General features: G+C 40.5%; 3 protein-coding genes and 1 long non-coding RNA gene across 5 annotated transcripts in view; 2 read left to right on the forward strand and 2 right to left on the reverse strand.

Moving 5' to 3' along the window:
* LOC111269911 (23 kDa integral membrane protein) overlaps positions 1-1,805 on the reverse strand; it is a 27,990-nt gene extending 26,185 nt beyond the window's left edge. The window contains exon 1 of the mRNA XM_022849833.2: positions 857-1,805. Within this exon, the coding sequence (XP_022705568.1) occupies positions 857-925 (69 nt within the window). The 5' untranslated portion in view covers positions 926-1,805. The remainder of the gene's footprint in view (positions 1-856) is intronic.
* The window catches only part of LOC111269912 (uncharacterized), a 15,784-nt gene extending 1,577 nt beyond the window's left edge, over positions 1-14,207 (forward strand). Inside the window, exon 2 of the long non-coding RNA XR_002685994.1 lies at positions 13,685-14,207. This is a non-coding gene — a long non-coding RNA (uncharacterized LOC111269912). The remainder of the gene's footprint in view (positions 1-13,684) is intronic.
* Positions 5,341-22,459, reverse strand: part of LOC111269905 (long-chain-fatty-acid--CoA ligase 4) — a 23,121-nt gene continuing 6,002 nt past the window's right edge. Inside the window, exons 2-16 of the mRNA XM_022849818.2 lie at positions 17,508-17,586; positions 17,316-17,395; positions 11,586-11,708; positions 11,306-11,402; positions 11,061-11,152; positions 10,559-10,689; positions 10,196-10,398; positions 9,536-9,679; positions 8,818-8,946; positions 8,583-8,699; positions 7,955-8,071; positions 7,326-7,623; positions 6,840-7,012; positions 6,462-6,701; positions 5,341-5,632 (exon numbers count right to left, since the gene is read on the reverse strand). Of these exons, the coding sequence (XP_022705553.1) occupies positions 5,474-5,632; positions 6,462-6,701; positions 6,840-7,012; positions 7,326-7,623; positions 7,955-8,071; positions 8,583-8,699; positions 8,818-8,946; positions 9,536-9,679; positions 10,196-10,398; positions 10,559-10,689; positions 11,061-11,152; positions 11,306-11,402; positions 11,586-11,708; positions 17,316-17,395; positions 17,508-17,552 (2,148 nt within the window). The 5' untranslated portion in view covers positions 17,553-17,586 and the 3' untranslated portion in view covers positions 5,341-5,473. The remainder of the gene's footprint in view (positions 5,633-6,461; positions 6,702-6,839; positions 7,013-7,325; positions 7,624-7,954; positions 8,072-8,582; positions 8,700-8,817; positions 8,947-9,535; positions 9,680-10,195; positions 10,399-10,558; positions 10,690-11,060; positions 11,153-11,305; positions 11,403-11,585; positions 11,709-17,315; positions 17,396-17,507; positions 17,587-22,459) is intronic.
* Positions 19,891-22,459, forward strand: part of LOC111269908 (uncharacterized) — a 3,194-nt gene continuing 625 nt past the window's right edge. The window contains exon 1 of one of the 2 annotated variants that reach the window (XR_002685993.2): positions 19,891-22,293. Coding sequence is in view for 1 of the 2 variants with exons in the window: in XM_022849825.2 (XP_022705560.1) it covers positions 20,077-21,266 (1,190 nt within the window). In the remaining variant the exon portion in view is untranslated. The remainder of the gene's footprint in view (positions 22,294-22,459) is intronic. The other variant, XM_022849825.2, reaches the window with a different exon arrangement.

The following is a 22,459-nucleotide window of genomic DNA, read 5'->3' on the forward strand; positions in this document are numbered from 1 at the left end:
TTTAACTTCAACGAAGAGTAAAGGACAAGCGGTATATATACAGTGCTAAAGCACATCTACGTGCTTTCTTGTATACAACAGAATCTATACATATTACATATGTAGTTTTCTAGCAGATTTTATAGGTAGAAGCATGTAACAGAGACCTAAAAACATTGTCCCCTCGTTTAACCCAATTAGCGTATGCTTAGGTAAGTATCGAAAATCTAAACCAACATCGACATGGGGCGCTCCTGCAATGTAGGCCACGTACATCTAATGCGCCGTGTTGTACACTTGTACAAGGAACGTTGAGAGATATGCTGTGTCAGCATTTTTAATATCAACGGAAAGACCAATCTGCGGCGGCTGAGTATATCTTCATTCATTTTCTCGTGATCATCGGTATTTAGTTAGTGTATCGGATACACTTATCGGATTTGAGTAAATTTGGGTTTCTTCACCGTTTAAAGCTATCGATTACCATCATAATACTGTTATGGCTGTTGTGTTATGTAATCAATAATGATCGAATGTAAATCTACGTTAGGGTATCTTCATTGCTTACAGTGCAGACGATTTAGTACCAATTAAATAGAAAAAAGGAGCTAAGGCCAGGTATATGCCTTGATTATTTGGGCCACCGAAAGGCTCGGATCAAAACACTCGTCGTTCAGTTGTTTCCCGTTTGCACACTGTGTGTCAGCGATAAAAAAGTTGTAGCACGAATTACGTTAATCAGTAGGTGTGTCTGATGAGACTGCGTCAGTTATTATCTTATTTATATCTAATCGCTTCGATCATCGAGCGTTAAAGCATCAGATCAACTTCTTGTCAGCTTTGTAACGTGTGTGGTATAATGATAATATATGCGTACCGTGAGAACTGTGTTGAGGAGATAGAGGGCACATTTTAAAACACACAGACCGGGTCCTTCTCCGACCATTTTGCCTCTTATTGGTCCGACAGCCTCTTCGAACAACTTTCGCTTTTCCCTTGAACTTTTTCGCCTGTCGACGTCGATTTGGCTCCTTCGCGCACCTCCCCTGGTAACTCGGTCAATGTATGAACGATAATCCTTATCGACGAATCAGCTCACTAATGTCGATACATTCTACGAGGTGGCTTGTTTTCGTAGACTGCCACACGTGGGTTATGTCACTGCAAAATGTTCAGAAAGTGACTAACTTGACACACGATGTCGGCACACGCCAAACCCACGTTTCCTTCGCCACCTTTGTTAACCTTCTAGTTCACGCTCTTTTGTTGTCTCAACAAGTAACACGGGAAAGATTTGTCAGTATGTCCTTGATTCGATATATCTGGCTAACCAAAAGTCAAAGTAAAGTTGATGCTTCGGTATGGAATTAAAAATTTTCCAGTGAAGCTATTCAAGCAACGTCTTCTACGCCCAACACTTGAGCACTTTCCGCCCTCAGAGAAACTACAATGACAGTCTTCATGTTACTACGAAACGTACCAGCAGCAACTAACGCGGACAAGCGTTTATTACACAAACATCAATGAAAAATTCGTTTATTCCTGCCTCTGTCTTCCGATGACGATCACTTCTTTGTATTTCGTCTAATCCGCACACGACTAATGCTGCCAGCCGAACTACTACCACCAACTAAAAATTTCTAAGAGGCTTTTTCGGGCCGCCGCTAGCGCTAGCTCTCCCTTTCCTTTTGTTCGTCCACTTGTTGGGCGTCGCCGTGGCTTCCAGCGCCGCCGAACGATCAGCAACTACTGCAACAACCGGTCGGTACGGCTGGCCGTACAGAGTTCTGTCGAGTGGCGACAGCGTCCTCTCTTTCGTTTTACCACTTTCTTGATGCGCGGAGCGGTTAACTAAGAGAACCACTTTCCGACAGGCCCGCGCAGAGAGCAACAAACTTTTGTACTCTCCCATCCGCCCTTTGCTGCCGCTGCGTCTGGACGCTGACTGGCGGGCTGAAGCAGGCGCTGCGGCGGACCTCTCCCGCCGCCCCGTTCGGCCGGAGGAAACTAGCGGGCCATCGACAGACAAGGCCGGCAATAATGACAACCAAACGTGAGTTCTCTTCTTTTTAACAAGTAACAGAAGCGGACACAGACGACAGTGGCGAGTTTAATAGTAGACCCAACCGACGGTCTGTCTATTTATAGATAGAAAAGCACCGCCGTCTGCAGCGATTGACAGGCGACGGGCACGGACAAGATGTGATAGCTGACGACCGCATTTATTGGCGTATATCGGGGTGGTTTTGGATGCACGCGCACTCCATGTCGGTGTTATACGTTAGTTATTCGAACGCTGCACCGATCTTTTTTTGTAGACTGTCCCGTAATTCGCTGCGGCTGTTGCCGTCACTGCAGCGGCAAGTGTTGCTGCTGCTGCTGCTGCTGCTGCTTGTTCTGATGCGCCAACAACGGTCGCTCCAGAAAAGCGAAGAGAGCAGACAGAAGACGGAGGAGGTAGCTCGCAGCGCGTCACCGATCAAGAGTCGCTGATAGAGCGGCGGAACGAATCGTCAGGCCGTCATCAAATTTGACGTTTTCATATCTGTTCATTGTTGATACGCGGTGCAATTATGCTTTCCTATCAACGTTGTCCTCCTGATCAGCGTAGGAACATTGGTCGGAACAGGACGACGTGCTGTATGACCTACTGTTGGGGAGACTGTGTAACAATGAACACTTAGGTGGGTTCGGTCAACGATCGTGACCTTTCACCTGTGCCCATGCTCCTCTGCAGAAACCACCTGCGACTGTCATAGTGAGCAATCACACCCGTAGAGGCTCCTGTTAATGCTTGCTTCGTTAAACTACTGTAGAATACCGAGTAGAAGAACGTGGCCGTACCCCAAAAAGTCACGCGCCATGGTGGCGCTGAAGGGAATCTCGCGCGGACAACGAGTTGGAAGTCTGTTAATACTTGGTGGATACTTATCACATAAGTCGAAAGCGCTTTACGTGCTCAGATTTGTGTTCTCTCCCAATATATTTCGGCCTATATTTTGACCTTTCGAACACAGTATCTGATCCTGTTTCGAAACTTACACCTGATACCAAGATTGGATATATTCATCAGAAAGTTAGTTAAATTCATTTATTCTCCTTTGGTGCCAGTGCCCATACGCTTCACATCACCAGGCGGTCACCACAATATCACACGATCAGACTGAATAGAAGCACAGTTGAACATTTTGCACAATATTATTTATATCAGTCTACCGAGGTGGTGGCAAATCACATATTAGATTCAACGGGGTTTAGCAGGAACTGCTTGTGCTTTCAGTTCTGCCATCCCGTTACCTAACGTCACGTAAAGAAATGGGTATTCCCTCATTTTTCATATAATCCAGTACGATGTGCGCTTGAAATTACAGTTTACCCATTTGTGGGTTGTCAGTGTTTTAGCCCAGTTAAGCTACGTGTCTATTTGGTAGTTGTTTATCCGTTAGCCGTTCTAATTAGTAAACAAAACTAGTGCCTAGAACAATATATACATCACGCGGTAATGACGAAACCTTATGACATATCTAAGTTGAAATAGCGAAATGCGCGGAGATGTGTACGTGTTTTTGTGGAAGTTTTTTTTAAATTAGCGCAGTTGAGCAGGTGACGTGGCATCAACTGTAGATTCTACCTATAGGTAGCGCAAGAAATGACGCCATTGAAACAAACAATGACTTATTATGTAGCCACTTATGCAGTGAGACCGTTCTTGCAACACGTCATAACAACATTCATTATTCGTGGGTTCTAAAATGAGAGATCAAATTTAACCGCTTTTTTTGTACTCGCCTAAGACCATAGAGAAAAGTTGAATCCTACAATATCATTACGAAGAAGCTACTTTCGTAACGGCCTGGCTTTCATCGTTTTTACAGTCTCTAATGCAAAGAATTTTCTAAGTATTTTAAGTATTCTAAGTAAAGCTAAATTGTTTCTGCCGCCCTAAACTTGATTAGAGTTTTTTTCTCGAGTTTTCACTCTGGCATCGAGTAAATTTACACATAAATATTAAACGAACGGCTAGCCTCAGGTTGGCATTTCCCGAAAAGCGTACGCCTATCACATAGCAGTGATATTTACTGAATCTACTGAATTGAAAATTTGTGACCTTCGAACGGAAATCGCACGTATGACGTAACGCCAAATGAGGCAGTCCTATCACCTTTTTCCTCAAAGAAGATTTACAAATATTGTGCATTATTTCATATAGTAGCACATCCAGGGTACACCAGCGCTGCTTATTCTGTCGTTTAGTCGAAATTACAAAAAAAAAAGAAACGAAAAAAAAATGGAACCGACTTATTTAAGATTAACTATCGTTGTTCGCTATTATTATGAAGTACTCGAAAAATCACGCGGCGGTTGAAACTTATGTATATATAAATGTGCATGTAGAGAGAGGAAGTGAGAGAGATGTAACGACGAAGTATCAATTTAGAGCACCATGCTCGTCTACAGAACAATTGTGGGGTTGTGCGCGGTTCGATTCTATGCATCACTTACTACATGAAAGTAGACTTGAAACGTGTGGAAGTTACATATTTAATATCCAAATATACTTTAAACTTGATAATGTTCTTGTCTAAGCAAATGTTGGTTATACCTGAGTGCCTGGTGTATTAGATTTGCGCTATACATCTTATCATATTATGGAAGGTAGGTCCGACACATAAAGGTGTTCCTCTGCTTCGGTAGATATTCTAAACGTCCCACAAAGCGCCGTAATATCGAAGCAGGCCTCACGGAATCCCTATATCAGATAGGCTCTACTAGCTTTCATATTGAAAATAACCAAAAGAGCACTTAGCAAGTTGTTGAGATCGGCCGTGTCAGTAACACATACCGTCTGGGAACTTGCATTTTATACTGGGGGTTTTCATACTAATTTGTACTGTTGTTGCATAAATAACAAGATGATCAGTGTCTTTTTGCAAATCCTTGACCATTTGCTTTCTGCTACTGAATTTCTAAACGGACATAACTAAATATGTAGGCAGAACGTCTGCAAAACATGTCGACGATAACCAACGCTACTATCATATTATGTGATAATGTTCGAAATTCTGTTGTACATTTGTTAAAATAGGTGATAACTAAATAGTCCTAGTTGTGATACGTTAGCGGTATTTTCCAGGAAATTAATACAAAGCTATATTCAGAGTATGCTTGTTGAACTTGGAACTAGAAGTTATCTAAACGATTTTTTTACGTTGTTCTCTTAGGAATTGTGCAAGAAGAATGCTGAATCTTATGTCGAAAACCTTTGCATATTAAAACATCATGTTAGTAGCTGGTAAATTAGACCATGAAAATAGTAAATGCAAGAATTAGAGTTGATTTTAGAGGGAAAAAATATCTGAATTTACGAAACATCATGTTTCTTTTTTTTTATATTATTAACTATTCTTAAAGAAATATGCTGCAAACTTGATCATGGGACGATGAAATATATCCTGTATGTTTTAATGAAGCTGGTTTGTCTCAATATTTCTCTTTAGACTCGGTTTGAGGTTGCCGTCCCGTACATTCGATCAAGATCACGCTGATAGAACGTCTGAATCTCTTTTCGGCGAATTTTTAGCGCCGCCGTGACGAGCCCGGAACCCGGCTGCCATTCCTCTGCGCATAGTTTTATCTTCCATGGAATTTCCATCTGAAGAATCAATAGATAGAATTCATTAATGGGTTTGCACTAATCAAAATGATAGACATACAAGATTTCAACAAGCTTAATTTTAAGGACTTAAAATTAGCAGTCACCTAGGTGGAAGAACCATAAAAGATGAAGAAGACCGATTCAAAAGAAAAAAACAGGAAGGCTGAAGCTTGCAGGACTCAAACACTCAGCAACTACACATCCGATTTTCCCGATTATTCCAAGCGATCCTGTACACCCCATCTTTTCCATTGATTCTGATCGTTGTTTTGTTTTCAAATATTTATTGAATTCTATTATATTGCAATCAGCTGGGTTAGTCGTATGCATTAGCTCCAAAAGCCCATCAAAGTTAAACCTATTCCTGGTTTGTTCTCATATATATATATATATATGTTTACCTACTACGTGGTGAAAACGTGATCCAGTCAAATGCTTAAGTTTCAGCTTTACTATCTATCCTACCCTTGATCTCGAAGTTTACAACGTTAGGTATTTTTTTGAAAAGCTGAAAGAAACATTAGGTAAGTATAGCTCAACATCCAAAATTTCCTTACTATATCATTATTCTAGAGTCATACGGCCCAACATATAGTAACAAAAAAATATGCGTTTATGTAGAAATAATTTAAATTGCTCAAGGTTTGGCTCAAATTGTGGTCGTTCTTAATACTACCTAAAGGCTATGTGACTGCACTATCTCAGCCATTAAATCACCGATTTCCACTAAATAAACATGTGATTGTCATAATATTACGAGCGAATGTTATAACAGGACAATAGGATATTTAAGATACAATAGGATTATTAAGGACAATAGGATCACCTTATTAAGGTTGCAGTGTTTTGCGTGCCGAATCAGCTGCTCAGTGGCTGCCTGTACAATATGACGGTTTTCGCAAAGTTGCTCGAAACTAAGGTGTACTGGATTTAGGCCAACTTGCATCGCAAGTTGTCTCAGTGCCTTTACGTTGGGCGAAATCAGCGCGACAAGAAACGTGGATAGTGAGTTGCCATGGACGCAGATATTTTCCACAAGCGGCGACGTCTTTAGCTCAGCCTCCACCTGTTTAATCGATAGAAGCGTAAGGCAATCCGTATACTTATTGTGGTATAGTAGTGTGCATAGCAAGCATCCAAAAATAATTTTAGCACATATATACACGGACATTCAGGACATTTCGTTGAAGTGTTCGCGATCTACCTTTCCCAATGAAACATATTCTCCGAACTGCAGTTTGACGAGGTCCTTTTTACGGTCGACGATGCGAATGGTTCCGTCAGGAAGCAATTCCCCAATATCCCCTGTGTAACACCAACGCATGCCATCTTCTTCAAAAAACACCTCATGAGTCAAGGCCTCATTCTTGTAATACCCTATTGAAATAAGTAATAGAGAAAACGTCACGAAGACAATCAGTAACTTAACAGCTATCTTGTGTCAATAGCGCTAATAATAATACAGACAGTGATCCATTTTATCAGTGCGGAATTCTAGTCGTTTATCGAAGTAGCTGAACGACCTGACTAGGCTTTTAGGTCCATAATTTTAGTGATCCGTAAAGAATGTACTATTTTTTAAAAATTTACACACACCAACATTAATCCGGAACAGCTTAGTAGTTTTCGGAACCGCGGTTAGGAACATATATAGTTTTAATCAATTTTCATTATTTGGAACGGTGCATACCTTTAGAGACAGTATTTCCACCAACGACAATTTCTCCACGCGGATTTGGTTTGTCATGTACAGTGTAGCCGCCCTCCTTCCAGTCGATAAGCCGTACGTAAACTCCTTCGAGGGGACAACCGCTAGTACCGGAGATATTATCCGAATACTCGGTGACTGTAACACCCGAAGTGGTTTCGGTGAGTCCATACCCTTGCATGAGGTACAGATCGAAACAGGCCTTCACAAAGTCAAAGGTCTCCGCGGATAGTGGGGCAGAACCCGTGGCCAACACTCGAAGCTGGCCGCCTAGGATCGCCTAGAAATGGAAAGAAATGTTTTACATGTAATGAAAGGAATTCGTAATAATTAGTACGCTTTACTTGCGCATTAATTGCTTAGTAATTCCGTTAGTAATCATTAGTGAATAAAAATACATATTATGACTTTAATAAACAAAATGTACCTTGGCTCCATAACCGAATATAACAATGAACCTTGTTCACTGGATGCTTGGAATCGGGAGTGGTGGAGTAGGACTTCCATGCCCCATAGTCATTTCTGGGCCGGGTTTGCTATCTCTAATAGACTGCATGCAGAAAGAACTAACAATAAGCGTGACAGTAGTCATTACCGGTGATTGTCTATACCTTGATGCCATCGAAGATAAATTTATTAAGAATGGGTGTTTGATAGCCTGCCTTCTGCCAAAACGCCTTGTAAGATATCGCGTGACGAAGAAGCTGCTTGTTAAATGACCCCTTCGCCTTGAAAGTAAACAAGAAAACATTCAATGATTTAAATTTAGAGCAGTAGTACGTTACACAATACATCGTAGCAGATATCTAATTCTAATCTGTCATAACACCAAGATCTACTCGATACGAACACAAATGCCAATGTATCGTTATATTTTCATTAGCAGCAATTTTAACTAATTAACGTCAAAAATCATTAATAAAATGACTAATTGCCGCCGAAACATCAAATTTTATCTTGAACGTGATTTTGGGTGGGCTATTTTCTGTGGGTGCTGACGTTTATGTGTTACAGTTCAGCTCCTGTTTACCACTGTTGCCAGAATTAGTTATCCGTTATCCACTCACTGCCAAAGAGATATCAAGTTTATGTACAATAAGCATCTATCGATTTTTATGTGCGTCGTAAGAGTCTGGAAAGGGTATGTTATTCGAACGCAAGATTCGACAGGAATCGAACATAATTTGGAGAATAGTACTCATTTGAATTAGAGCTACTTTTGGGAAGCGTTCGTGGTACCTCTGCAGCCTCGATAATTCCCTTCCTGATGCGATCAAGGATGACAGGGACTGCCAGCATCATAGTCGGCTTGAGTAGGATCGCGTCTCCTCTCTGATCAGATCTGATTCCTGTACCCTAAAAACGCAATGAACATACATGTAGAACGGGAGTTCTTGTTGGACCGCACCGTTACGTTTCAATCGATGACGGTAAATGATGGAATCGATACCAAAACGAATAATAAAGACAATACCTTATCAGTGAGCGTAAGTGGGGAGGAGTAACCGATTCGAGCGCCCATCGCCATAATCATCGACTCACAGGCGAGTTCCATAACATGCGCCAGAGGTAGGTATGCAATATATGAGTCCTTTTTCGTCGTCTGCGGGAGATAAAATCAAGATGGCAGACACACTGTGAAAACAATTGGAGGTAGTGTATACGCGGATGTGCCACGTTATATTAACTTTCCAGCGAAGCATCCTCGTAGAGACGACGGTGTTTCAACGCTGAAAACTGTTCTTTACCATGATGCCCTACTCCATGTTTAAGTTAATATTTTTCAGCGCATATCATGTGGTTGTCCAAACGTTTGCTTTCCACTTTTTGGTACTATGTTTCTTGGACAAACTTCGAGAGACTTTAACTTCGCTTTTTGCTGCCTACCTTAATCACATCGAAGAAAACTGCAAAGAAATAATTTAGAAACTAAAGATTTCCAACAATAATATCCTAAGTTCTGCCGAGCCCGTGAACAAAAGGAAAGTTCAGCCAACACAGTCAGTCACTGGCAGTGGTTTTCGATGTCTTGGAAATAAAAGGACAAATATCTTTGTGGGTTTGTATATGAGCTTATCTTAAGCCGTGAGAGTTTTGCGCTGACATGTTTAGCGCTGCTGCTGATGTTAATAGTGAGCACAAAACCGGCAAGAGATCATCGAATGCAAATCCACTGCGTCCCTAGGACTTACGTCTGGGAAGATCGTGCTGTAGCCTTTAGCAGATGCCACGAGGTTGGCGTGGGTAATTATGACGCCCTTCGGCACCCCGGTCGAACCAGACGTGTACATAATAATTGCAGTATCTTCAGGACCAGGTACCTCTCCATAGACACCCTGAAATAGGTATCTGGCCAATATTATTGTCTGGCCTATTTTGAAATGCGGTAAGAAACTAATCTATAACCACTTGGCAAGCGAAGAAAGTATCCGGATTAAGCCCTAGATAACGAGAATGACTAGCAAATAACGTACCTTTTTGTAAATAATAACAATATTTTTTAAGGTAAAAAACGCCAGCGTTTATCCTCTTCCCTCAAACAAAATAGTTGCTGTAAACATGGCATAGTTCTAAATTTAAAGTATCGTATGATAGTGTTTTCTGGTGGACAGACCACGCTCAAATATTATACTCGTAGCCTGTTTTAAAGATTGGCACATTTTCCTTGCGCCATAGTTACAGTACAACGCCATAATTTTCTATATGTACATTACTCTCATGCGCAATAGTGTTTCTGTTACGTTGCGTCCGTCCGATATTACTGCCGTTCTTAGTAAAACGTAAAATACATTTTTTATACGTTGCACTAACGAAATGCAGTGCCGCTCATGACTACGCTTAATAGCAGTTACCTTATCGGAGTTAGCTCCAATCTCGATAAGTTCGGAGAAAGAAATAAGATTGATGCCACCAATATTTGGCGGAAAGCTCTTCGAACCATGATTCTCCATGTAGATAATATGTGTCAATGAGCTTATATGGGGCAGAATTTCGATGATCTTTTCAAGAAGGTATTGTGAGGTAATGATATGAGTAACCTCTGTCTCGTTGATACCTGAAATGAGGAAGAGCTGTTATAGAAAAGTTAGGTATAAAGGTAGCCCTATGTAAAATGATCTTCAATAAAATGTATCATTTTGTCCGTACGAGCTCAATAAGACTCCCAGTTCTTAAAGCTTTATACCTCGTGCGGAAAAGCAAAATATAATAACTACCATGTATGATAGCCTGTTTTCCTATGGTCGCATACAAGGTGACAAGAGGCACATTGTTTCTTAACAGCGCCTGGGCGGTAAGCATCCACTCTATTCGGGTTTCGGCAAACACCGCGACATTCTGTCGGGACCTATAAAGCAAGCGTGCTGTTGAGTTTCTCAAGTTGAAGCTATTCAGAGGTCAGAGACATTACGAATTCTAAGTTATAGCTAAGGGTTGAACTAAAAAAAATATGTTTTGTTTTATTTAAAGTCCATTTCGTCTTATGGATTATCTAAGAGTACAATTGATTCTAAAGTTACCGTTTTCTAAATTCGAAAGGTCATTCGAAGGATGGCCTATCACTTCGAGGATGGTATACGTTCGTGGATAATAATTGGCAACCAAGTGAATACGTAGTATTTTCATTGATTTATAATGGCTAAGGTAAACTGGTAGTAAAGTCAACATTCTGAGAATTAGATTAATCATTTAGTTTTCAGAAACGGTCTGGTTACTGACCTGATGCCTGTCTGAAACAGTCCAGAAGCAATATGGTTAATCTTCTCGTCAACCTCACGAAACTTCAACCAACGGTATTCACCTAACGTATACTGTAAGATGAGAGAAGATTCAATTAAGATCGGAATGACACAGAAGATGGCTAAAAAATGAAGATTTTATAGATAGTGTAAATACCTTCAAAGTCATCGTAAGAAATAAAAAAAAAATCTGGTCGAATAACATTTTCGCTGTAGTGTACCAACCTTTTTGAAAATCTTCCCATCAGGCTGTGTTTCTTCGTCTTCTGCGAACACCTCACGCGACCCGAAACATTTACGATCAGCAAATTTCTCGATGGCCCTGTAGCCAAAAGATAAATTAATTACCTCTAACTTCACCTTCATTCTATGTGATTGCTTATTAGTTACTGTTTGTAGACACAAAGTTCAACTAGCGTTGATACTAACATCATTTAGTTTATCTAATATTTCGGTTGACCTATGGAATCTAAGTTGTCATGTGGTTTTCTCATCAGCCTTCAACCTTCTCATCAGTTGATCCATTGTAGTGATCCCGTCCAGAACGCCTTTATTACGTGAAATAGCCCTTTTCATTCCTGAGGGTAGCGGTTGACCGGGATTTAGCGGAACAGAGTACACCAACCTTCTGTAATGAAAACAAATAAATTTAGAGAAGAATCATATTTGACGTACAAATAAGAGGATTTAAACAGAACTCGTACTAGCCGTCGTTTGCGTCAGTTACGTTAAATTGTTGTGACGTAACCGTAACCAGTTTAGAGCATGATTTTTGTTGCAAGCAAAGAGCATTCGGCCTAATTTATGGATAGGACAGGAAAATGAAGTATTAGGTCTGAATTCGCATGCTTTATGTCGTACGCTTTAATGAGCATTTTTTTTGTATCTTCTATCTCACGTCTGTACACCTCAAGGCTTCTACGTGTCGAATTTAGTCGCGGTTTTGTTCTTAGAAGGAAATGGCAGTGCTGTTGTCGTTGTTATGATTATGGTCGTAGCACCTAATTACCACTTGTTAGCTCAACATTATTGATTAATTTTGGCTGTCTCTCAAGGTTTACCATATACTTCACATATCCGAATGTTACCGCGTCCCCACTGAACTTGAGAGTTTTTTTTCTAGAACAGGCGTACAACGTATTTTTCGATACCAAATTACCTTTGTACTTTTTTTTTTCAGAAAATATATGTGAGGCCTACCGTGCATGTCGCGGCCACTCTCTCTGGCTGTTCAATAATATGATATTTACTTTTCTAAACCTAAGCCATTTTTATTTTTATCGTGTCATAGCGAACTCAAAACAAATCAGCCTCCTTATTTAAACGAGGCGCTGTGAAGTTATGTGTGTGTATGATTGATAACACTACTTCATGAAATTTAAACGCAAGCGATATAGTAGAATTCAAAAAATCGCGAAGTGAAATAACCGCAGCAGCGGTAGTTGTGAGGTGCACCGCAGAAGCGCTTCGTTTGCGATTTTATATTATAAACGCTAATTAGGCAAAAAAGAGGTCAATTATCAATACTTTGACGTAAATTTCATGCACAGTGCAGTATATTGCGACGAATATTTATCCTAAACATGTCAAGGCTTTTGAAAATTATGATGGTATTAGAAATGAGACAAGCATAGATAACGGGTGACCGATCAGGTATTTTTAAAGAAGAACTTTTCGAAACGAGGAACAATACACAAACAGATGACGAGACATTATACACAAAAAAAACAAACTAAATTCCGTCGACAACGATAGCGAAGAAAAAAAAAAAAAAAAGATTAATAAATAAGCATCGCGAGTAACAAAGGTGGAGATTACTATTGAGAGTATTTACTTAGTTCCGAAAGTAAGAACGCTACAAAGCACCAAGTTATTGAAAATGCTTATGGTGGAACAGTCTGGAAAGAAATAGGCAAACGTTCTAAACTAACAAGATCACGAGTCCTTGTCATCTTGTCAGTTTGGAACAAAGAAGTGTTTGCTCAAATAGAACAAGCTAAAAGATGTATCGTAAAGGACAAGCAAATGCTGCGGTTTCTGATCGTTGATCATCATGTTATGTAACACATAAGAACGTGCGCAGAAGCGGATTGATTGAAAATGTTGGAAAATAAGCAGGAAAAATTGAAGCTTGAATTGAGACGAGACAGAGGATCCGATGTACTTCTTACTCTGCTATATGTTCGTGGCAATAGCAAATATATGACGTTAGAAATCGATTTTCCCATGTGGGAAACGATAAAAGAAAAAGCTTTAATTCTACTTGAGAGGGTTTATCGTCCTTAAACCGAACTGAACCCTAAGTAAAAGCAGACTTTTCTCACGATTTGTTTTTACCGGCCACAAAACAACTTGCAAGAAGAGCAGCAGTGATCCGTAAGAATAAACAAGAATCGGCCCAAATTAGAAAAAGTATAACACAATTTTCCAGCGCGTATTAAAACAAATCGAATACTTCGATTACTAAATTACATGTATAACTTAATATAAATCGAAAAATAGTTATGAGCGTACACCAAAGATACTTAGATTCTCAAATAGTATAAAACTTGCTTCAAGTGTTGTGGCAAAATCTTATAGGTAGTCCCTCCGGATGTCTTTCAGTGTTCTAGATCCAACTGGAATAAACGGGTTTAAGTGGAGGAGAACATGTCGAAGAATCAGAAAAAGGATAAAATATACCGAAACCATCAAGGAGTATGAATTCAGATTCACGCGTACGAAAGCTCTGTCAAGCCAACGATTGCCAAGATTTCGGAGCTACGAAAATTTGATCGGGATGCAAAAACCATGTACATGGCAAATATGCATTTGAAAACATCGTAATTTGTAAAAAATGTAGTCAGGTCAAATGACATATTTTTTGATATAATTAAAAATATAAATGAAAGAAACTTTTATTGTTAGCTCCCTTGTCAGGTTTTTGTTTAAATTATAGATAAAATTTAATAGATTATGAAGTAATTATCGCGACTTATATTTCCTTTTCTTACATAGTTACGCAAAGTTTAACTGACGGCTAATAAATCTGTTAATTGAAATTATATAACGATAAATTTCCTTCGGCATTTTACGGAAGTTGTTCATGTACGAATGCACAAATTGAGTAAAATCCATGTCTAACATACTTTCAAGACCTGGTCATTTAGAATAGATGACTCAAGCAGCATAATGTCTAATTACTTTTACTCCCTGACGGTCTTTCACCATCTCTGTGAAGGCACACATCAAAAGATCGTGATCCTGGGTCCAATGGTCGCGATTTACTGCTACGAAATATGGTAGAAATAGGAGAAAAAACCTGCTCATCGTGAACAGTGACTGAAGTGAATTTGTTTATCGCACAACGACAGCAAAGAGATGTTCTATCAAATTGTTGAATTGAGGACACAGCCATTGACAGCTATGGCTACGGTGGCAGATCGTAACTGGCGTTTCGATAAGTTAAACAGCCTATAAGTCGGCGCGGAAAACTAGGCAGTCGGTAAATTGAGCCTGGAAATCTCCTACTCGATGAATGCTGATTGCTTAGCTGAGAATCTTGTCGAGGTTTACCCTTGCCGTGCCGCGTTTGCTTTTTTACATCATCGAAACGGACATGTTGCATGGGTACAGCGGAATATATTTCTAGCGAAAGGCGGCAGTCCGGGAAAACTGGATGTCTACGAACGCGCGAACAAGTGCCAAAAGTGAACGCTATCGAAACTACAGTCGCGGCGACTTGCGTTGCTGGCGTGATTAGGGCAGCAGGCCAGTCAGGGTCAAAAGCTGCGAAAATGGTTGGCGTAACAACAAATAGGAAAAACAGTATAAATTCAGAACGAAATTAAAATCGTTCGTGGACAGCATGTGTCCTGCAGGCTCGGATTATTATGATACTACACAATGCAGATATCTTTTCGATTGATAAAAAGCGAAAAAATTGATACCGCTCGAAGAGCTGGCGAACCGTTCTAAGATCAGGCAACAAGATGTTGGTTTGAGTGCCTACTGTAGACCTATTTTTTACTCCGCAATATGTAAATGCGTCGTTTATGGTGCTTCAGCGTAGTCTACATATGAGACTTTCAATTAGGGCAAGGCTTTCAGAAGTAGCTCTTGGTGCCTTTTATTTCATTCTATCAGACATCACCAAACCACTTAAGCCTATATAAATATATGCTCAAGCTTGCGTGACGGTCTTCTATTGCGCTATCTCACCAAAATTCCACTACATTTGTATTCATCAATAGGAAACATCAATTATTTAGCCTGCGTCATAACTTTCTAGAACACAATCAGATATTTTGTTTCGCTTCCATAAGTCCCAGAGGAGAATGGAACTAATGGATTCCTTGTTAACTCACAGTCCCTGTTATTTGCTAGCAATAAGAAAACAGCGAGAAGTTTGCTATCCAAACTATTCCTATGCGAAAATAAAGAGGGTAGACGAGATCCGAACGGTAAAGAAGAACGTTCACGCTAACAGATGTACATAAACTATATCTGTCACCGCATTCATAAAAAGAAGATCGTCTCGTTCGAAGGGCACGGATTCGTCTGCTCTCACTTCCTCTTCTATGTTTTTTGTTTCATCTAATTAATGTTAGGTCAGCATTATTAAGACCAATCTACTATCCGCATTTACTGAAGAATGCGTTCAATGTCAAAAGGGTCAATCAAGCCATTGTCGAATCCCTTTCTAAAGGATGGAGACGAAACGAAATCGTATATTAGTAATAATATATAGATTGAGTTTTCAGGGTCGATATTAATGTAAACCGGATCTAAATTTTGTTCAGTTATTATCTCATGGTACAGTAGATTGCTATCCATTAACATATGGCCTTTATTTGGGTAAATAAATTTGTTTTGTTGTGCACATGCTCGATGGCGCGTCGGATCTTTAGAGAGTGTATTCTGTTCCTGGCTTCCGTCTGCGAGGAAGGAATGATTAACAGAGAATATTTAATTCCTCCAGAGATGAATCAGATCATTAGAAAGCAGACACCTTCCAGCTTTTACACATAGCTCTCACATCCCTTTGTCCTTCTCACTGTCTCTTTCGCTCCTTTTCACTCTCAGATCTGATAGAATGTTCCAATTGATCTCAGGCGACCACGTATTTGAAGATTTAGATCATCGCTGCCAGCTCGCCTCACGTCTGACATGGGCGACCTCGCAGATGCTTGGCTACGACTACGGCTGCAAAATACGACAGGCTAGCTAGAGTATTTGTACGCAGTTGTTCATGTACTATGAACAAAGGTCATTTCATGTAACGCTAGCAGCAGGTATGTATAAGTCATCATCCCCTTTTCGTAAGCCCTTCAGTCCACCCCACTTTGATGCCGTCGGCGTGCTCAACGATTACTCGTCTTGCTAGACCAGATAATGGGGTTTTGTGGCACGCTATTTTTCGACGATGCATGGTATATGCACTACGTGGCCCTGAATCGGGTTTTGTACTGGTTGTTATTGTTGCCCTTGATTCCAGACAGACTGTTATTGGTAACACCAATTACCCGCTGAAGGACAGTGAGAACAAAATAGCAAATTTACTTTTGCTTGCAGGTCTGAAGCGGAACTTGACGTAATTGTATGATATCGTAACAAAAGTGGGATCTGTGATGGAAATTCGATTACCACTGAATGACTAACCCTTTCCAAGCTGATATTTACTTATTGCGATAAATATATATGCAACACCTGTATTACTTTTTAAGCAGCTTATTTTTATTCCCGCTGTCGCTGGTCCAATATATATATATATATATATAGCCACCCTGAATAACGATACTAGAATTGATCAAAAATAATTATTGAGCTGAAATATAGGAACTGGCACCTTTCAAAACGTGGTCTACTTAAAAAGAAGCTCTATTCATTACAATGGGTGATCTGGTCTAGCCGATTTTGTCCACCTTGCGGCGTTTGCAACTTAAAATACTTTCTTGTTTTGGTTACTATTTGTATTTTTCAGTAAAATAACTTGCCTAAGACCTTAAAATTTAAGTCTAAACGCTCAATGGCGCTATGTGACAGTATATATTTTTTATTAATCGTGTCAATTAAAGCTATTTCGTTATTTCCGGAAAATCGTAGTATATTAGCGACAATTAACTATATCGTGTTCGATGCGACTTTTGGGCCTAATAACTTTCCAGCTTTGTGTGTTTTACCCATTATTATAGTCAAATCCAAAAAAAGATAAAGATTCATCGTCTAGAGCAACAGTAATTGTTTTTGGATTGACCTGTTTTTCCATTCGTTCCAGGGCCTTTGCATAAGGGTGTAGATCGGCAACGTCAGGACATCGTAGCACGCACTGGCAGCCTAAAAAAGAAAGAACGCATAAAGAAATTTAAAATGTGCCTTTACAACCGAACAAAAGCTATTTTGTTATAAATCAGTTTAAGAATTCATAAGCTCCAACTTTGCTCTTTACCTTTAGAGCCCCAATTGCGCCAAGGGCGACAATTGAGTCCTCCATAGCGAAGACCTCACAACCTATTTACCGACTTGGCCTGTAATCGCAGAAGTAACAAAATGTGTGATTGCTTTAAGTAACGTATATTGATTTAATTCTGTTCTATGCTTAACAAAATTACGTTGCATGCAGGTCTTTGATATCTAAATATATGAGAAACAACAACAACATATTTTTGACAGATACAAAGAAGCCTAACCAGTGGAGACAAAAGGAGCCGGACATTTTAAAAAATTCTAGCCGAATTATTCTGAGAGATTTTAATTAATGATTAGGATGGCCATCCGTGAAATATTAGTATAGTTGCCCTCGGAGATAACGCAGCGGCCCCCTTACCACTATGGCTGACCGGCTGGTAAACCGTATGTAAAAAAAAATTTGAAATCTTCTAATGGTAAATCGCTCAAGCCCAAATAATTAAGTTAATTGAAATAGAATAGGTAGAGGCCTACCAATCTCATGCATTGAACATCTAAAGTGTGGCTAAACATTATGTATAAAATAGGTTATGTATTTTTAAATGCCATTACTAGTTACTAATAATATAATTTATCTCTTGATCACTTGACGCCATTACCAGATCTTAATAGAAATAAAGCGTCAGCCAGAAAAAAATCATACTTTGGCAAAATCAAACTGCTTCTTTCCAAAATAGAGCAACAGCTCTGGTAATTTAGTTTTAGCGGAACTGGCCTATATTATACCTTAACTCTTTACAAGCGAAGTGAAGGCTTCATAATTTAGAATGATAAGTAAACGTCCTGTAGTACCGGGTTTGGGGCCATTTCCAGTAGGACCTTGCTGGTTTCTTGTACGGTCATAATTAGTTGGGACAGTTTTCTAGCAATAAGGTTTTCCGCGTAGATATTTTTTCTCATTGATTAATCTCGGAAGCATTCGTTAATACTATACGTAACTAAATACCGCTAATCGGCTAGGCGTATAGGACCTTACTCTATGGAACCCGTTACGTCAGCAAGGCGGCAGAAGAGGTATATCTCTATATCCAGGGTTCTTTTTGCGCTACAGTCTACGACCGCGTTCCTAGCATTCAGGAATCGTCAGGAAATGGAAAGCTTTCATACTTCCTCGTGCAATTCATTAGCAGGCATAAGAATTTTTAAGCATATCTCTGTTGTATAGAAAAAGAAGCTATTTGTGTGCATCGACAGTCTACTACTGAAACGTCGTGCGCTCTGGCCAGGAGGATGCACGCAGAGGAATATGAGAGCTACAGGTTTAATAGGTATCATTTCGGCAGACTAAGAATACCGTTTGACAGAAGCCCTACGCTGCTCTAGGTTCTAATGTATTATGCCAATCCCTATAAGGTACGTAAATTTGGAGCCCCCTTTACAAAAGAGCCCTGTTTACAAAGATCGTCTATGTGATTATTCAGTACAAAGAGTATACCGATCACCCCATAACGACCTAGCAGGAACGGAAATAGCTTGCGAACTTAATCGTTTGGGCTATAACAGAGTGCTTGCATAAACCAAACGGAACAACTTAACAACAAGATGGTATAGCGCCTCGATAAAACACATGGGGAATAGTGTAAACAGGTGAGCTACTGATACATAAAAGATAGAGCAGTACATTCATCATCGAAATTACAATCCCAACAGGTAAGGCATTGTTACTTCGGGTCAAAATTACTTGCCATAAACCGATTGTTTAAAACAAACGCTCCTCACCAACCCTCTGGCTTTAACAATTAACTTTGCTCTTTTCGAATGCCAGATGTGTTCTGCTTTCAAAGGTGCGGTATTGTGTGTGTTAACAGGTGAGAATGGATGGGGCGTAGGCAAGCTCTGAAAAATATTTTTCGGATTTCATGGTATAAATGCCGATTCTTCATGCTAAAAAAATAAACCCTATGATTGTAAAATGTGTATTCACTATAATTATTGTTTATCGCTTTATTTGACTTACAATAATAACCAGATCTCGCATGGTGGTAAGGTTTGCTTTAGCAGGACGCGATCAATAGAAAAATAGTTTCGACACTTTTGGAGCATATAATGCGTCTTTACCGTATTTCAAACAGTAAAGCCCTCACAGGAGCGCGAAAAAGGACATAAATATTAATACATGTCGCAGACGCCATTATCTTGGTACCCGCTTATGGGCAATACACATATTGGTGCCCCACTGATGGTAACAAAAAATGACAGCTATTTAGCGAAACTTTTTAAATACAGTTGAACGCCAATTACTTGGTAAACGCAATTAATGATGAGGTTTCGCAGTCCCTGAAGCTTTTCAGACATTAAAAACAAATTCGATCGTAATTCGTTCATACGCACGATGGGATTGGCTCGATTGAAAAAAAAATACTTTAACAATTCCGTACTTATCCATCGCATAGGACTGCCGATAGCAGTCGCTAGTCAACATCGTAAGAAAACGATAACAAAATTGTCAGCCCGTTGATCTCACTGCCGCAAATTCAAAAACTACCTGTCAGAAAAACAACCGTTGCAGGACATAGAGTGTGAAAAAGGTGTATCCTATCGAATCTTCTATGGCGTATAGCAACGTTGCATTTCAAAATCCTTATTATCCATTTCTAAACGCGCTTGGTGGCGGAAGCGTGCCTCACACGATTCCTGTATATCATGGACAAGTGGGTTACAGGGAACAAGCTGCTTTCCAACACCTTCCTGCGGCGTTTAATCCTGTGGGTTACACTCACCCAGGAGTATACTTGAGGACTGGCGAATGTAACCAATTCGGTGGCAATCCAAGTGGCTACAGTGTCGAACCCATCAATCCCAGTGCGCCGTCGTACCCCAGCGGTCGTATGAGTGATCCAAGCGCCTTTAATGCCACTGCGGAGAACTCTAGCGTAAAAACTAATTCGCGTAACTCCACCGCCCCGAACAGTAACTCAACGTCATGCAATGTATCTTCATGCAGAACATCGTGTGGCCAGACGAAAAATGGAAACATGCAAGCTTCAGCCGATCCATGTAACATAGATGCACGCACCTCGACGGATTGCACTCGACCCTCGTGCACTCCAGAGAAGCGCAATTCCTCATGTAAATACCCTGCAGAAAAATCAAATGCCGAAAGCCAGAGTTTAACTAGCCAGAAGTCTACGTCGTGCTCTTCTAGCGCGCGAATTTCGAACTCGTGTAACTGTTCACGTAGTTCGACCGTCTGCCGATGCTCTGTGCAGAGTAATTCGCCATGCGTGTCTAAGTCTGGCGCCCGCAGTATCCCTGTTAACTACGTGAATTCGGATAATTACAGCTGTTGCGGTCGTACCCTAACCGCAAACGACCTTGCGGTTTATAACAGAACCTGTGACAATTACAACTATTGTCTCGGCTCACTTCGTCAAAACTGTACTGTCTGCCCGATGAAGTCAACGCCGTGCAGCCCTGTCACAAGCGTCTCCGCATGTGGCGGCACCGCTGTTGCCGGTACTATAAGCTCGTGGTGTCCTATTGCTAATAGTGCGCGTCCTGGATGTCCCATTACTAACGCAGCTCGCTCGATCTGTCCTGTTGAATCTGGTCAAGGGACGTGCGGTAATGGCTACAGCAGTTGCGGCGTCCCCACGGTTTACTACCAATATCCGTGCGCTACGGCTACACCTGCTGCGACATCGTGCGGTACGTGCCCTATCCCAGCCGCCGACGGCCCAGTCTACCAAGTAATGGGTCCCTGTTCACCCTATAACCCCGCGGCGTACAATCTAAACAGGTATGGTCAAGCTGGTAATTATGGTAAGCCTTTTAACGCATATATTTGCACACCTAACGCCACGAACGCGCTGGCATATAATCCCAGTGCATACGCTTACGCAGTTCCTGTTCGGGCAAGCGCGGTGTCAACGAATACGACTGCTGCGGGTGCCGGGTCGCCCTGTAACGGGTCAGGGACAGATAATTTAAGCGCGGACCCAGATACTCAGCCAGACACTACCTCAGTACCCACATCTGAGCCGAAAGCAAGAACATGCGTATTGATGTGAATTACTCAAATAGAATGTGGAACAGAAAATTTACATATAATGCAAAATAAACTGGTGATTTCGAGCTGTCATTTTTCAGTGCCCAATATTGTCCCAACTAGAACCACGAATACTGATCTTTTCCGACGAGATCTTCGCGATCGGTATGAGAACATGGTACGGTAGTTCGTACAAACTGAATATACGGTCTTCCGTGCGAAGTGTTGCACACAGGCAAGCAACGTTCACTCGTGTTAATGATGTACAAACGAGCGAACGAGAGCGTCGTCAATAGCCAAAAGTAAAAAAAAGCGAAGAAGAAGAACTATATTAATTAGCAATTCTCGATCTTATATTCTGCCTTACAAACTACGTCCATAGAAATTGTGTGGTACAAATAAGTCACTACAATTTTGCTCGATGCTGGTCCGTGTTGTAGTTTCGGGTTTCGGGCGATACAAGAATGAGAAGAGCAATCTGACTACAATTAATCTACCATCAAATCTTCACTCGCGTGATCTTATTGTTTATTATCTATACGACAGCTTGTCCAACGTCTATTGCATAATAAATTTTGATATTAAAACACAAATAAAACAAGCAAGAAGACAACGCATTAGGCTAAAACGTAATTGAAAATCAGCATTCTCAATGGCCTAGAAGAAGCAGACTGTGAATTGCTGCCATTCAGCTGTAACAAGTCTGTATTGTTCCAGCGATCTTTACCAGTGCTGAATAAGTTCGTGATAGAAAAAAATGTAGCCGTCTACGATAAGAGTAAGCCTGGTGATATCTTTATGTGTTATAAAGATAAGGAAAGTTTGGCTAGTTGTGTTTGATAATATGCTTTTTGCGTTTTCGACTGGATTGTGGCAGTCAGTGTTCGGCCAGATTGTCTGATGTAACCGCAGCGAGCAATTACGTGAAGCATAATTTCGAATTT

Source organism: Varroa jacobsoni, unplaced genomic scaffold, assembly GCF_002532875.2.
Source record: "Varroa jacobsoni isolate VJ856 unplaced genomic scaffold, vjacob_1.0 scaffold_1423, whole genome shotgun sequence".
Classification (NCBI taxonomy): Eukaryota; Metazoa; Arthropoda; class Arachnida; order Mesostigmata; family Varroidae; genus Varroa; species Varroa jacobsoni.